The following is a 16,995-nucleotide window of genomic DNA, read 5'->3' on the forward strand; positions in this document are numbered from 1 at the left end:
TTTATGTGACAATTACACCGCCATAACGTACTATGATGGGTCCTTACAGACGAATGGGCAACTAAGTTGGATTTAAGACTCTAACAATCATCCGCCACTTAATTCCCTTGCTAGGCAATCTCTTTACCGCATATCTTGCAGACTGTCACTTTGATGAAACAGTCTTCCCATCGTTAGGGGAAGATAAGAACACCGATGTTCAACACGAATGACAGGAATTGTCATGGTCTGTCCCCACTATGTCTCATCTCGATCCCTGCTAAAGTGACGGGATCACACATATCTGCTGCAAACATGTCTGTAAGGATGGACGTCCCTACGAGAGGACGTAGCGCCACTCTACATGGAGGTAGGCGTGGCGCCAACACCACAGAGAGTGGCACTCTGGCGTTACAGGCCGTGGCCCCAGCTAGGATTCCTGGGAGGCTCGTGGGTTTGAAGGATGCTTTGGCACAACCCAATCCTTGGATCATTGACACTCAAAATCCATTTCATGAGAATCTTCCAGATTATGGTTATCGTTGGGGGATACCTCAACGTCAGAACATATTCCTGAGAATATAGAGCTCTATGAAAATTACACTAATGTACATGAGACGTGGGATAGAAACTCCATCATAATTGATGATGTAGTCATGCATTTCGTTGCGCATGAGTTTGTTGAGTCTGATGACATAGAACAACGCTTCGTTGATGAATGAATGTCGATGTAGAGAGATTTGGCCTAAATGGAAACATGCGATCCAGGTTAAGATGGATTCTCTAACGAAGAGGAAGGTTTTCGAGCCAGTGATGCCAACACCTCCTAACATAAAACCTATTGACTAATGGGTCTTCGTTAGAAAGCGTAGTGAGAAAAAGAGATGGTAATCTCGCCTTATGGCGCAAGGTTTTTCAAAAACTCCCTGGAATCGACTACGATGAGACATATTTTCTCGTAATGAATGTCATTGCACTCTACTACCTTGTCAGTTTGGTAGTTTCCGGATAATTGAATATGCAGCTTACAAATGTGGTCACTACGTATCTCTATGGGGATCTAGATACGAAATATACATGAAGGTTTATGATGAACTTCATTTACCCAAGTCAAGTGGCTCTAGACCACGGAGCGCGTTTGCAATAAGGTTGAAACGCTCACTAAAGTGACTACTTGATTGGGAAGGGATATGCCCGCGCTTTTTCATAACAAATGCCGGATTCTATCGTGGTTCATGTTGGACATGATCTTTATTGGAAGCCCTTAAAGAGTTAAGAGAAACCGCTGAACACTTGAAATCCGAGTTTGAGATGAATGATCTTGGGAGAACACGATTATGTCTCAGTTTGGAACTTGACTATTGTGTTGATAAAAGCTTAGACATTTTGACAAGGCCAAGCCTTCAAGCACCCCCTATGATCGTCCATAGTCTTGATCCTGAAAATGATCCGCTTCGTCCAAAGGATGATGGCAAAGATGTGCTAGAGGCGGAAGTACCCTACACAAATACAATATGCGCATTATTGTACTTAGTTCCATGCACAAGACCGGACATCTCATATGTTGTGAACTTGTTAGCTAGATATAGCTTTGCGCCAACGCGTCGCCATTGGATTGGTGTAAATGATATCTTTTGGTACTTGAGATATACGATCGATATGGGCTTGTTCTATCCCTACAGAGAGATGATGGATTCGGACTCATCACCCACCAGAAATGCCACCAACGCTGGCCTACGTTTTCTATCCCCACCCCAAAACGACGTTAGCATTTTGGAAGGTTTTGCTGATGCTGGGCATCTCTCTGGCCCACACAAAGGTCATTCCTAAAATGGTTAAGTGTTCATCATGAGTAAAGACCATGATATCTTGGAGGTCCACAGAATAAACCCTAGTCGTTATATCTTCGAACAATGCAGAGACTATTGCTCTTCACGAAGTAGTTAGTGAATGTATATGATTAGATCCATAATTACGCATGTTCGAATAATTGTGGTTTGAAGTCTACCACAGATGAGCCTACGAGCATTTAGGATAATGCTGCTTGTTTTGAACAAATGAAGCAAGGCTATATCAAAAGCGACAACACCAAGCATAATCAGCAACAACACACTGTCCTCAAGATCAAAGTGAACTAGGTTCAATCTGAGGACAGTGTGGCAGACTTGCTCACTAAGTCATTGCCTAAATTCCACTTTCGAGAAACATGTTGGTAGCATCGTTTGCGGAAGTTATCCGAACTCCCATGACCATTGTCATCAGGGGCAGATGCAGACATCAGGGGGAGATGTCTACATGTATGGTCTCGAAACGTGAAAGGTGTTTTGTGCTCTTTTTCCCCTTCGACCGAGGTTATTTTTGCTCCACAAGGTTTTTGTTACTCGGCAAGGTTTTTAATGAGGCAACGAGAGGAGCACCGCGTTTGGGCGACACAAGGGGGAGTGTTTAATTAAATCCAAATTGTGTCTGACCCAAACTCTAGGTTACTTGACCTAGTGGTAATAGGGTTATTAACTAGATGTAATCTCAAAGAATCTTAGAGATTCCTATTCAATGTATGATTACTTTTCCTTGTATGATTCATATTTTATGCATTGTAATCCTCTATATAAAGAAGCTCATATTATTAATGAGAACACATATCAATTCTCTCTCAATTACCGTTTCCCTAAAACAGTAATAAATTAAAAGAGTTGTATATAATAAAAATCAATAATCAAGGTATTTAAAATTATATCATGGAACTCAGAGAGTTTTATTGAGGTATTTGAATGATAGTTCTAATTCTTGTTCAATAACGTTGAATGCTTTAACAATAGTGTTGTAGTGAGATTGAAAAATGGAAATGGATAATGTCATTTATATAATAATTGATTTGAGAGATTTGGAGAGAGAAAAGAATATATATATATATATATATATATATATAAATACAGATTCTATCTGATTGTTAAGGTATCTAACTTGCTTAAACCAATGGACGGACTGAATCTGTCAACCTGAACCGTACTAGCTTTAAGGCAGTTATTAATGCCTTAACAATCATAATTTTGGCTGAAAATTTGCAAAGATGATCTATACACTAGTACCTAAAAACTGAACGGTCGAGATGTGGATGTGCAACCGAAAAGTGACAAAAAACTTGAACTTCACACGTTAATTTCAAAGCGGAGCTCCTCTCTAGATAAGATCTGTGTATGTGTGTGTGTCTATATATATATATATATATATATATATATATATATATATATATAGCTTTGCTCAGGTGCAGATATCCGCACCTAAGAAAAAAGGTACGGATTTCCAGTTTTGACCCACTTTTCGATCATATTTTCACATCTTAACCGTTCAGTTTTTAGGTTCTAATGTATAGATCACCTATGCAAAATTTCAGCCAAATTAATGATCGTTAAGACATCAAAAACGGCAATTTACACGAACGAACTGAATCTGCCGAACTAGAACCATTCGTGTTCATTGTTGTAAATTGCAGTTTTGGATGCCTTAACGATCACCAATTTGGCTGAAATTTTGTAGATGTGATCTATACATTAGGATCTAAAAACTGAACGGTTAAGATGTGAAAATATGATCGAAAAATGGGTCAAAACCTAAAATCCGTACCTAAGAAAAATTGCGGACGTCCACAGTGGAGAAGCGTTGTATATATATACATATCTTATCCAGAGTGGAGCTATATATATGTATACATATATACATACATATCCTATCCAGAGCGGAGCTCCGCTTTAAAATTAACGTGTGAAGTTCGAGTTTTTGGTCACTTTTCTGTCGCACATCCACATCTCGACCGTTCAGTTTTTAGGTGCTAGTGTATAGATCATCTCTGTAGATTTTCAGCCAAAATGATGATCGTTAAGGTATCTAACTCGCTTAAACCAATGGACGGACTGAATCTGTCAACCTGAACCGTACCAACTTTAAAGCAGTTATCAATATCTTAACGATTATCAATTTGGTTGAAAATTTGCAGAGATGATCTACACAGTAGTACCTAAAAACTGAATGGTCGAGATGTGGATATGCGACCGAAAAGTGACAAAAAACTCGAACTTCACACGTTAATTTCAAAGCGGAGCTCCGCTCTGAATAAAATCTGTATGTGTGTGTGTGTATTTTAATAATCATTGTACCTAGTCATTTTATGGGAGGAATGGAGGATGGTTTACTAATTCATAAAACTGGGAGGTCAAGTAAGCAAAATTTAGACACTCCAATAGAAAAACTTCTTTGTATAAGAACATAAATTTAATTTTGTTTATGGATTGAAAATAAAATTAAAAATAACAAAAAGGACGAGAATGAAAAATTCTGGCTAGAACTTCAAGATTAACTGACAAAAACCTGTTCATGATTCCACCAAGCTTCCTTTTCCAAGGAGGAATTTGACGGTTTTCTTATAATTGCAGGATTATGGTTTCCTATTATTTGGTTTTGGTTTCGATTTCTTTGTCTATATCGTGAAAATATTTTCAATAAATTGTAGGATTAGATTAGAGTCCTATAAAATATGCTCGGTGTAGCAGTACGTATAGCATACTAACAGAGAGAGAGGTCCTACCAAAACCGAGCTGGAAAATGACTTCTCTTTATAAATTAGGGTTTTGTGATCCCCTCGATCTCTATTTCTCTCATGGCGAAAGTAAAAATTGCAGGGGCATGGGCGGGCGTGCTAGAAGTCGACTTGGACAATTGGACAGTATCAATGCTGAGACAAGAGGTTGCAAAGCGATCGAACTGCGAGCCCAACTCGATCAATCTGATCTGCGCAGGCAAAGTATTGAAGGATGGAGATGGGAGCGAGAATTTGACCCAATTAGGTATTAAGAACAACTCTAAGGTTCTTGCTAGTAGGGTTAGTGCTCAGGAGGGCAAGTCTTTGGGTGAGGAGTTGTTGGCCGAAGGCGAACGCTCTCGGAGATTGGCTCGAATCAAGGCAGCTGCGACTGCAATGGCCAAGAGACATGCAGATGGTTCATTGCCAATTGAAGACTTCAATATAGAACTTGAAGATCAAAGCGGAAAGAAAGTAAAGATGGGAACCGAGACTGATCAGCAGGCAATCATGATGGGTCTGATGCTTCATACAGATGCAAAGAAACTGATTAAAGAACAGAATTATAAAGATGCATTGGAGGTGTTGAGCATGGGAGAGGAGGCCTTCTCTCTATGCGACCCCAAGGTTATTGAGCTGGTTGACAATCCTTCTATACTGCAAATTGATATGGTTTGGTGTTATTTCATGCTCAGAGACATCAACCGTCTCTCGGTGGCGGGAGTTCGGCTTGAGAAGGCTAGAGAAGGACTCGAAAGAGCTCACGGGAAGGATGCTTCTCGTGTGAGACTGATTCAGGCAGGTAGGTATCCGGAGCGTGCACTACATTTGAGACTGGAGCTGCTTGAAGGGGTGGTGGCGTATCATAGTGGTGAGGTTGACAAATCTAAGAAGGTTCTGACTTCTGCCCAAGAAAAGTTCAGGCTGCTACAAGTGTCGGATGAATCTCTTTCACTAGTGATGAGCATGGGATTTAAAGAACTAGATGCAAAAAGGGCTTTGCGGATGAGCAATCAAGATGTTTCCAGTGCCGTTGATTTTCTTGTTGAGCAAAAGGCAAAGAGAGACCAAAAACGGGAAGATGATATCCGGCGGCAACATGAAATTAAGGAGCAAAAGACATATGGTGTGACACCCCTGAAGAAAGCTGTGGAATTGGAGAGATTGAATGAATTGGTCTTCATTGGGTTCCAGAAAGAGCTTGCTGCTGAAGCGCTTAGAAGAAATGAGAATGACAGTGAGAAGGCATTAGATGATTTAACAAATCCAGAAACTAATTCTTCCATACAAGAACAACTTGAATCAAGGAAAAGGAAACGTCAGCGCCGAGCGGTAGATGCTTCAGTTGAAGCACTTGTACGCATGGGCTTTGAAAGATCATTAGTAGACGAAGCTTTGCAGGCTGGAGGGACAATGGACGAAGTAATCCATCGATTACTCTCCTTACAAGCATCAAATCCAACAAATGGTGTTAGCCAATCAGCGGCAATCTCCACAGTTTCTGATAACAACAATAGCCAATCTGATGCTGCTAGTGACATTGCGAATTCTCTTGCTTCAATGCTTGAGAATCAAAATGATCAAGCCGGCAGCTCTAGTAATGCGTCAGAGCTTCAGAATCAAAATGATCAAGCTGGAAGTTCTAGTAATGCATCAGAGCGTGATGCAGAAATGGAGAGTGAACTTGCTGAAGAACTGGCACAACAAGACGCTCTCTCTGACTATGACCTTGAAGTTACCAAAGAAGGTGAAGCCATAGCCAAGTACTTGGTTCTTCTGGATTCAGCACAGTAAAACATCGGCTTTGGCAATAATGCAGTGGGAATGATTTATAATGTTGTTGTGATGTGGAAATAGACAGTAGGTGATCAATTTAGCTATGGTGGTGGCGTTCCAGATGAAAATGTCACTATTGATAGCAGAGATCTAAAATGACACTGATTTAGCATGGACATTTGCATCTAATGAAATTTCTCTTTTTCTTTTTTTCTTTTAAATATTTTTTTTTCCTTTAATTTTCATGAGCATTGGTGTTAATATCGTGGAATCATATATATTCATGCGGATGAAGATGTTTTTGTAAATCATCTTCTGAGTTTTTCAATTCGGATATTATTTCTTCTGTATTGGTCTTGCAGTCTTAATATCGACGGTAACTTGCCGCCTTTTCTGCAGTTTTTCTTCCATTATTGTCAGAGTTCAAGAAAACAGATAAAATAAGAGCAGAAGCTTTTCCAAAGCTCACTGTACTTGGTTGATTTTGTGTGTCCTGCAAGTACAACTCTGTGTAGGACACACAAAAGCTTGAACACAATAACACGAGGCAGAAGTAGCATTTTAGAGCAGAACAGAACATAGATTCCACGCAAACAAGCATTGTAGAGCTATTTCCTGCATACACAAGTATTACTAATAATGGCAGTAAATACCTGTAAGCCCACACTGGAATTGCTAATCCTGAATTTCATAAGCTTAACAATGCCATAAAATGCTTCGACTTGCATAGGGTTTTTGTTCCCAGGTCTAAGAGTAAAGGGAAGTAGTAATGAGTAACCTAACTGCTAACTATATGTCAAGTTCCAGACTTACAGAAAGCTACTTGAAGCTCACTTTTTGGGCATCAAACCTCTGATCAACCCCAGGATCTCACCTCGCATTGCAGTGACAGCCGATGGAGTGACTTGTTCCTTCACAGCACAGAACCACATATTATCTCCATCTTTGTCTTTACTTCCATACCAGCTGCATATTATCCTTGCAATGGCCAATACATACATGCCACAATCGTAACCATTTACTTGGTGTGGTGAATCAGTACACTCTTTATAAATGGGCTCAGTTGTTGAACTGGAATCACTCATAAATTTCTTAACAGCATTATAAAGTCGTTTGGCGGGACCTTTATTCCATCCCCCTCCATTGCTATCATGATGAACAAATGTGTTGATGCTTCTCTCAAATGCAAGTAGGCTCCAATGATATCCACCTTCAGCTTCACTCACATCATCATTGTCATTGACAGGAAAGATTACCAGTTTCTTATCAGGTAAATGAAGAGGGTCTAGGAAGTCTTTTAGGCTCTCAGCTGGGCAATTCATTATCCAGAATGTAATTGAAGGTGGAATGAGTAAAATCTCCTCAGAGCATGATGAAAGATAACTAAAATAGAACTCGATGATTCGATCATTGAGAAAATATGGGCCGCTGAGGATATCCAAGTCTGATCGTCTAAGTACCACATCATTGTAGCTGAGAATCTTTTCATCAGGATTACTTTTTGCCATTTGGTAGTGATGATGTATTCCTGATCAACAAAAGTCAAAACCCTGTATTACGCCACTACCATTTCGAAGAAAGGATCTTATAATTGAGAAACATGGTAATGAACTAATGTAAGAAATGGCAATGAAATAGGCTGTTGAAGTAATAACAATGGTCAGACAGTTGCTCACAGGTGCCTGAGCAAAATTTTGGCCCTCAACAACTCTAACATCACAACTATCCTTAGAGCCCCTATACACAAGAAGACTGAATAATGATATATAATTGATGAAGATGAGGAAACAATCACACGCTTCTAAACTCATTATTTTCCGAATTAGCTTCCTGCACAAAATGCTTTCAACCAACAACCCAAATGAGCCAATGTACAAATTCATCGCCCTGTGTCAAAGACATTGACATATAACTTACATTTCTAATAGGAACTCAACATTTGGTCCAAACTAACAAAAGTAGGGACAACGTTCCCACATTCTTGTTCTTCTCAAATCTGATTCAATAAGTCAAAATCATTTTTTCGAACCAAAAGTACACACCATCCGTATCCTGAACGTTGCAATAGCATTAATCTACCCACATTTTTCTTTTCAGCAATTTTATCTATCCACAATAGGTAATCTTTGCAGAAACAACAGATCTAAGCACCCTGCAATTCATTCACAAATCTTAAGCTCAACGTCCAACCAGTAATGATATTCAGGTCTTGTATTAGCATACCCATGGGACCAATCTCACCCAATGAAAACCAAAGCTAAGCAACCCATTCCCACTAACTACAACTCTCACTAAAAATTTCTTAATTCAACGAACAATGAAAATCTTGAAGTTCTTCAAATTCCTCCACTTATTAAAAGCTTGGCTAGAACATAATTTGAAGCAAAGAAGCAGAGAATCTAATGGTTTGTGTTCAGATGTTTTTCAGCTTAGAGGTACAATCTAGGGTTTTCATGCCAATTTTTCTTTTCTTTTTCTTTTATGCAAAGAACAAATGCGAGCAATTGTAAGAGAATGAAATTAACTTACTGAGAAATTCAGAGAATTTGGGCAAGGAGAAGCTCTGCAAGTGTGGTTGGTTTTCTTCTACTTTGAGTTGTGATCCTCCTGCTATCAAGATTTAAGAAGAAGCTTATTGTGTAGGCGGCGGGTTCCAGTTTCGCGCAGTACGTCGTCGTTCAGGTGATTTTGTTGGTGTCGAGCCTGTACATATATATGCCAGGCCCAGGCGTACATGTAGATTTAATTTTACATTATTGAAAATGGTTAAACGGCTGTGATTGATTGATATACACTACATTTACTTTTTAACGGTTAGATCTGGGAAATTTTCAAAATTACAAGTTGAATTATTTGGAAGAACTCAACAGATCGTTTACTCTGTATCAATGACTACGAGTGGAGTTAAATTGTCCGAAAAATTAACAGAGATGGGGAATCGAAGAAGAGAAGTTTGATAAACAGAAGTTTGATATATTAATTTCAGTTTACCCCCTTGAGGTTTGGGGGTGAAATCCTCTACTTTTAATTTTGAATTTTTACCCCCTGAACTTTTTAATTTCAATCAGTCGTGTCCAATTTTTACTGTTCCGTCCAAATTGGACGTTAAGTTTGACTTTTTGAGGGTTAAAATGGTCATTTCAACATAAAAAAATAAAAAAAATTCTGTTTTTTAGTTTTTTTTTTTTTTTTTCTGTTTCTTCTTTTTTTTTTTTTTTGTCTTCAACATTTCTGTTTTTTAGTTTCTTCTTCTTTCTTTTTTAGGGAAATGATGGAAAATGTCACATTAAAGTGTGAAATGATAAAAAGGTCACATAGTTTCCCACTTGATAAAAAGAGCCATTATAAATTATTAGTAATATTAATTTAGTCTTTATGAATAATGAAATAATGTTAAAAAAGGTCAGTTTTAATTTTTTTGACTCCCATTCTACCCTTAGAACCTAATACACGTTTATAACCGTGCATTCAAAATCTGAGAGAGAGAAAATCTCTTTTGATCAGATCGATCTGATCGGAGATTCTGTCTCCAAGTTTCTCTCTCCATCGCTAGCTTCCGATTGCGTTTGGTCTCTCTACGACGATCCCATCCTCCAAGTCTCCCTTCAAATCGAACAGTTGCCGATCACCGCCGCGCTCTCCAAGTTCTTCTCCGACGTCCTCCTCAGAACCTCGCCGTCTACGTCACACACTTAGAGGCTCCGAAACGGAGCAGTTTCGGTTCCGGAAGCAGTGTGGTTCGGGTTTCAGAGGTAATTCGCTGTATCAGAGTAGAGATTTGGCTTATCAGATTAGAAATTAGGCGATTGTTCATAGCGGCTTTGATTTTGGAATTGAGCTTTGGATGAAACGATTATAGGACTATTTATGCTATTTTCATTAATTCTGGATTTGATCCATAATTATCAAACTCGTAATTTCGATCTAGAACTGTCATGAATTTCTCAAGTATAAATTATAGGTTTATCTATCCACAGTTTTGATCTGTGATTAGTTTTTCTTTTCTTCAATTGATGTTCTTTATAGAAATTGTTGTTATTCTTTTTATTGATATAAATTCTGTTGAAATTAGACGATAGATATAGTTCCTTGATTATGTTGATTTAGTTGCTACTGAACATTGGAAAAGAATCGGATTGAGATACTATCAAAACAATAATGGAATGTAGAAAAGTAGGGAGAATTGAATTTGAGGAGAGATGCAATAGGTATTGTAATCTTTTGTTTTTCATTTTTGTTAACCTAGTTGTGAAATGAGCCTAAGGGCCTTCTCAGGTCTTAAGTTCACTGGTTAGTGAACCAGTGAGACAAGCCATTCTCCAGGTCGAACTCAATACTTCTGCAAAAACTGAGATTTACTTGTGTAACTTAAAAAATGAGGTCTTGTTATGTTGTCAAGGTCCTTTGATAGATTCTCAAATTGTTGTATGTATGCTTGCAGTTCTACTTTCAAAATGGTCGTCCACCACCTAATGGACTTAATAAACAACGTCTTTCCAGAATTGATGAGCTTTTCAGCAGTCATATGAATGGATTGCAAATGCAGGGTAAGATGTGTATCTGATTTGTTATTATGCAGATAAAAGAAACAAAACCTCTCTTTCTATTCTTTGCCAATGCACTTTCCAGAGATAAGGAATATAAGTTCGTTTTTAGTAAGGGGTTCATATTACTTTTTTTTGCTTATGCAGAATTTAAGACGGTTACAAAGGAAGTATGCAAGCTACCAACATTTTTATCTTCTTCTCTCTTTAGAGAGATAGATACTGGCTGCAGTGGGATAGTGGCCAGGTATGCAGTTGATGTAATTTAGCATACTAGATACAGGACCTAGTTATTGGGGGATCTGAACTCTACAAATTGAGAAAAAATAAATATCTATGAAATGATTGTTCTCATGTCTTTCATATGTGGTCATTATGTACTGCAATGTTGTATGTCTGTGTCTATATATGTGTGTGTGTGTGTGTGTAGCACTATCTACCCTATCTGGATATAACATTATGTTTTATAGTATAAAATCAAGAAGACCATCTATTACTAGATAGCCTATTTTCTGCTAACTTTAAATTGGTTCAGTGCTAAATATTATGTTGCAACAAAGACATGAGATCATTGCAGTGCTCTCTAAACAATATTAGACTAGATATGCAAGAAGGTAAAACCTCTATAACATCTTGTAATATATTTGAGTAGACTCCGACTATAATACAGTTAAGCGTTGTTGACTGAACAACTTTGCTTCTTTCACTTTGTATTATTGTCTTTCAAGAAACTGCTGGTGTTGACATGTTTTCCTAAGTAATTGACAACATACATCTCATATCCATTACAGTTACTAGCCTTAAAAGCAAGGGTGCATACAGACTTAGAGATTTCTTTGAGCTATACTGCACTAGAAATGCAATACAATTATTCTTTTGAACTTATATAGAAACCACTTGTTTACATATATAATTTGTTTCATTGATCGTCACACACATGCAAATAATTGTTTGTTTCAAATCATGGTTTGTGGCTCTTTTACCACATTTCTATGATAGAAATGCAGATTGTACGGACCAGCCTTGTGCTTGATCAAGGTTTGGAAAATTAAAAGTTGATAATCATAATACACTATAGTTTTAGGAAGGGCATTATACTCCAACTTTGTAGCTCTTGTTGGTTCTTCGTAGTTTTGCTGCTGTGGCTGACTAAGCTGGAGAATGAAAAGATGTTTACTCCAACCTTGCTGCATATGTGCAATATTTGTATCATTTGCAGTCCTTCTGCCTTTTGTTGTATTCCCTTTGTTCAATAACAAATGTAGCTTTGCTACTTATAGAGTCAGGACCCTCATAATACTCCTATATGTTCACAGTTAATTAATGTTTTTTATTCATGTCATCATACAAGTTTGTTTTAGCTGATGGTCATTCACTGTTTGATTTGACAGGTCAAGTCTCTAATTGATGATGCATCGTCAAGTATTTCTATCGGTGCACAAGGGAACTCTCTTAGTGCAAATGCTGCTGGGATCAACTCACTGCCTTCCATGTTTCAGGCTGGTAGTACACCCTCACTTCCACCGTGAAGTTCCTCAAGCTCTCCACACTTTTCAACACCGAAATCCGACCCTTCTCTAGGCTCTCGTTTTATTTACCTTTGTTATCCATCAGCATTGTGAAACATTTTTTACATGGTTCTTGTAAGACTGAGAATTTCACCTTTTTTTATTCTTCTAGCTTCGAATTTCTTCTTAAATCTCATTTATCATCACTCAAGTCTGTGTGTCGATCTAGGAATGATTTATTCATGTTTGATTAATCTATGCTTCTATGTTTGATTAAGTAACTGACCATGTCACTAACCAAGTAACTGTCAGTAGCCAAGTAACAAGTTAATAGCCAAGTCACTGTTAATCACATATCACTAACTAAGTAACTGACCATGTCACTAACCAAGTAACTGTCAGTAGCCAAGTCATAAGTTAATAGCCAAGTCATTGTTAATCACATGTCACTAACCAAGTAACTGACCATGTCACTAGCCAAGTCACAAGTTAATAGTCAAGTCACTGTTAATCACATGTCACTAACCAAGTAACTGACCATGTCACTAACCAACTTCCTCCTTAACATTATGTGATGTGGCTCATCTTTGTCGGTGATTTGATCTTAACTGTGACTTGACCAAGGATTTATAGCGACATGGTCAGTGACATGATCAGTGAATTGAGACAGTTACATGGTCAGTGACTTGAGACAGTTACATGGTCAATGACTTGAGACAGTTACATGGTCAGTGACTTGACCAGTGACTTAAGATTAACAGTGACTTGTTCATAACTGTGACATGGCCCCCAACTTCCTCCTTAACATTATGTGATGTGGCTGATCTTTGTCGGTGATTTGATCTTAATTGTGACTTGACCAATGATTTACAGCGACATGGTCAGTGACATGACCAGTGACTTGAGACAGTTACATGGTCAGTGACTTGACCAGTGACTTGAGGTTAACAGTGACTTGTTCATAACTGTGACATAGCCCCCAACTTCCTCCTTAACATTATGTGATGTGGCTCATCTTTGTCGGTGATTTGATTTTAACTGTCACTTGACCAATGATTTACAGCGACATGGTCAGTGACATGACCAGTGACTTGAGATAGTTACATGGTTAGTGACTTGACCAGTGACATGAGGTTAACAGTGACTTGTTCATAACTGTGACATGGCCCCCAACTTCCTCCTTAACATTATGTGATGTGGCTCATCTTTGTCGGTGATTTGATCTTAACTGTGACTTGACCAAGGATTTACAGTGACATGGTCAGTGACTTTGCCGATGACTTTAGATTAACAGTAACTTGGTCAGGGATTGAAAGTGACGTGGTCAGTGACTTTGCCAATGACTTGAGGTTAACAGTGACTTGGGCAAGGATTGACAATGACATGGATAGTGACATGGCTATTGACTTGTGGTTATTAGTGACTTGGGCAGTGACTTTGTCAATGACTTGAGATTAACAGTGACTTGACCAGAAATTAACAATGACATGGTCATTGACATGTTCATAACTGTAACATGGCCAATGACTTTAGGCTGATTCGGTATGCCAGGTGGACCCACAGACCTCTTTTGTTCTTTTTCATTTTTTTTTTTTTGAATGAAACTAAGAATCAAGTTTATTAATCGAACAAAACACACATACCAAGCTCAGCAAAACCCAGATATCATTACTGAACATCACACAAAGATCAACTAGCTAGGTAGACATCAGTAACAAATCAATTACCATACTAAGTGAAAACAATTAACAAAGTCGCCTAACAAAAGTATAATCTCTCATACTAGATACAAGAACAACAGCAAGGGCTAGTTGGACCACAAGAAAGTTCCCATAGCAAATTCCTCTTGTGCTGGCCATTAGCCTCTTGTGGCCTAGACGACACCGCTTCCATGCCGCCTCCACTCATTCTGATTTTCTTGTTGATCTAGCGCTCCTTTGCTTCTCTACTTCTCTCTGTAACTCTACGACCCACAAAACTTTCAAGCTACTCAACAACTTGAAATCACCTGCCAAATTTGTCAAATGTAGCAATTAACAATGGAATAATTCAGTTTGTTGACAAGTACACAATGTCAGGTGACATTAACAAATAGGAATAAAAGAAAAGTTTCATTACAGACAACTAGGCAAGTAAACCTACATTTAAGAGAGACAATAGCACTACTACCTCAATCAAATAAGCAGATAGACGAAGAAACAGAACTTCATATTATTAACAACAAATTCAAATGCTACATGGAAGAACCATAATTTTCCTTTTTTGTTTTACATGTAAAACTAGTAAAACCCACCAAGCCCAACACTATTATTTATATATTAGTACAAACTAATCAAACATAGAAACTGGTAAAAGTTGTCAAGAGTCTTGCATGCCTTATAACTAGAGTAGGTAGCACATAAAAATTAGAAATTTCCCCTTCATGCATAAACATGTCTTAATCAAAAGCAGAATATGGATCTATATGGGTCTGTATACTATTAGATACATACCAACGCACTAGCTACAAAGTACAAACCATTGGATTTGGTAACTTTTTTTTTTTTTACTATAAATGACTTGTATTTGGCAAAGGCAACAATTATCTGGTCAGTAGATATCAGTCAGAGAAAAGATATCAATGGTAAAACATACCCAGTATCTCGTTCAAGCATGTTGAGAGAACATTGCAGCTGCACCATCAGTTTCCTTGATTCCAAACAACTTGAAAGTTCAAGACAACCTAGAGGCATCAAGTCATTCAACAATCTGCTACCAATAATAAGAAACTCCCACACACCAACATCACCTGATTTAAATCATTACCATCAGGAAAATGTCAGTAACACTGCTAAGGTTATGGAGCAAACTGTACTTCTTGCTCCAATGCAAAAATAGCTCAGTATCAGACAATAAGGTTAGATTTCCTTATTTCCTTTTGTTTTCATAATGTTAGATTTCTAGGGCTTTAAAAATCTGTAGCTTAAAAGTCTGTAGCATTCTACATGAAGCCATGATGGTAAGGAAATTGCCATAATCAGACAATAGCAATTCAAGTACTCAACCATCTCTAATCATTACGTCAACCAAGTAACTTTTACTTCATAAGACATATTCTAATCTATTTGGCTTCATAATCTGTAACAGCAAGCATATCTAAACCATTCTTAATTCACTTCTAGGCCCCATAAGAATGCAAAGCTCCAATTCTCAATAAAATTGCTTGGTTACATATAAATTGAAGGCTCCCAAAATGAACAAAATATTTATCAACCCGGTACCCTGAAAATTTTTCCAACCATTCTTCCCGTCAATCATTGCAATTCATTACCAAGAAAGCAGGTAATCTAACTCCAATTTAGTTCATGAAACTTGATAAGGCTCTAGGATATATAAACAAGGTAAGGGTACCTTGCTGAAGCTGCTCTTTATGCTGCAGCTGCTGCTCTGGTTCTTCTTCCTAATTATCATGAAGAATAAGCCTCTAACAGTAAGAATTTCAAGTGAATGCCTAATCAGATCCAAGTTTCACAAAGTTGACACATCCTAATCAAGAGTTTCAAACAGTAATGACCAAACACAAAAGTAATATCAAATTGAAAAGCAATAAACACCATAAAAGAAACACACTGAGTATAATTCCTCATAATTTTCACAGCAACCAAACAGAAATCGATCAGAAGCACAATTTAGAGATCAACCTTTGGAATCAGAAGACGATCCACATTTGGAAGCTACAGTCTTCCTCTTCTTCAAGCAAACACCAAATCTTCTCCCACTCTTTTTCTTCTGCTCCTCACCACACCTTTAGATCTCTCTACTCCCTTCTTCTTCTTCTTCTTCTTCTTCAACCAAAACCTAGTCTTTTTCTTCTTCTTCCCACTCCCGCCATCACTTGAAAATGTGATCCTCGCAGTTGCTTTCCCACCGCGACACCGGAGATCGAGAAACATAAGCCACGGAGTGCTGCGGCGTCGCATCGTCCGTCGTTTTGCGGATCGGAGTCGGTGATCTCGGCGGCAGCCTTGAAGAGGTGTAGTACCTGATTCCAATCCAAGTTCCAGAACCTTCAATTCACTACAATTACAAATACCAGAGTTGGAAAAAACTAGGGAGAATTGAGGAGAGAGTCGAACCGGTTGGTAAGGAGATCATTTTGGAGTCTCATGTGTGTGTTTGGCTCCGATCTCTGGTGACGTCGACCGTCAAAGGCTCCTCGGTGGTGGCGAGCGTCGTTGGGGGACAAGAGATGGAGAGGAAGGATCATCGGACAGCTTTTGATCATCGGCGGTTGAAGCAAACGCGCCACAAAAATTGTGTACGACGGAGTGTAGCAAGCTTCGATGTTACTGGCGCTAACGTAGAGCTTGGGAATCTGGTGAGGCGAGCCGGGCCATTTCTTGGCCTTGAAAGCAAAAGCTCCCGGAACGGCTTTGAATATAGTACTTGAGTTGCAATAATATATATGAATGGCATGAGTTGTAATTTTTGTTATTTTTAATGGCATATTGTTAATAGGTGACCTTAATTATCATAAGGACATTTGTGGTGTCTGAATTATCATAAGACACTTTAAAATGACATCTTTTATCATTGTCCCTTCTTTTTTTATATATTTTTTTTTTTTCTGTTT

The 16,995-nt window shown here is 38.2% G+C and overlaps 3 protein-coding genes and 1 long non-coding RNA gene across 5 annotated transcripts; 2 read left to right on the plus strand and 2 right to left on the minus strand.

Annotated features, from left to right (window-relative positions):
• The first annotated feature begins 4,608 nt into the window (after positions 1–4,608).
• On the plus strand, positions 4,609–6,653 carry LOC112201816 (NEDD8 ultimate buster 1). The gene has a single exon (XM_024342735.2). It carries the CDS (start codon positions 4,634–4,636, stop codon positions 6,347–6,349), a length of 1,716 nt encoding a protein of 571 aa, XP_024198503.1. The 5' UTR covers positions 4,609–4,633; the 3' UTR covers positions 6,350–6,653.
• A 261-nt stretch (positions 6,654–6,914) lies between these two features.
• On the minus strand, positions 6,915–9,047 carry LOC112201817 (NEDD8-specific protease 1). 2 transcript variants are annotated; one of them, XM_024342738.2, is made up of 3 exons: positions 8,861–9,047; positions 8,415–8,483; positions 6,915–7,859 (listed from the first exon to the last, which is right to left on the minus strand). In XM_024342738.2, exon 3 carries the CDS (start codon positions 7,837–7,839, stop codon positions 7,162–7,164), a length of 678 nt encoding a protein of 225 aa, XP_024198506.1. In that variant the 5' UTR covers positions 7,840–7,859; positions 8,415–8,483; positions 8,861–9,047; the 3' UTR covers positions 6,915–7,161. The 2 variants fall into 2 exon arrangements, with proteins under 2 accessions (XP_024198506.1, XP_024198504.1); XM_024342736.2 differs by lacking the exon at positions 8,415–8,483 and having other exon boundaries at positions 8,861–9,046.
• On the plus strand, positions 7,988–12,590 carry LOC112202158 (serine/threonine protein phosphatase 2A regulatory subunit B''beta-like). Its single transcript, XM_040505934.1, has 5 exons — positions 7,988–8,009; positions 9,836–10,083; positions 10,773–10,878; positions 11,023–11,122; positions 12,267–12,590. The coding sequence occupies exons 1-5, from the start codon at positions 7,988–7,990 to the stop codon at positions 12,277–12,279; spliced, it is 489 nt and encodes a 162-aa protein (XP_040361868.1). The 3' UTR covers positions 12,280–12,590.
• A 1,441-nt stretch (positions 12,591–14,031) lies between these two features.
• Positions 14,032–16,301, minus strand: LOC112167128. The gene is made up of 3 exons (XR_002923606.2): positions 16,064–16,301; positions 15,018–15,171; positions 14,032–14,391 (listed from the first exon to the last, which is right to left on the minus strand). It is a non-coding gene; the product is annotated as an uncharacterized LOC112167128 (long non-coding RNA).
• Positions 16,302–16,995: the final 694 nt, after the last annotated feature.

Source organism: Rosa chinensis, chromosome 5 (assembly GCF_002994745.2).
Source record: "Rosa chinensis cultivar Old Blush chromosome 5, RchiOBHm-V2, whole genome shotgun sequence".
NCBI classification, from domain to species: Eukaryota; Viridiplantae; Streptophyta; class Magnoliopsida; order Rosales; family Rosaceae; genus Rosa; species Rosa chinensis.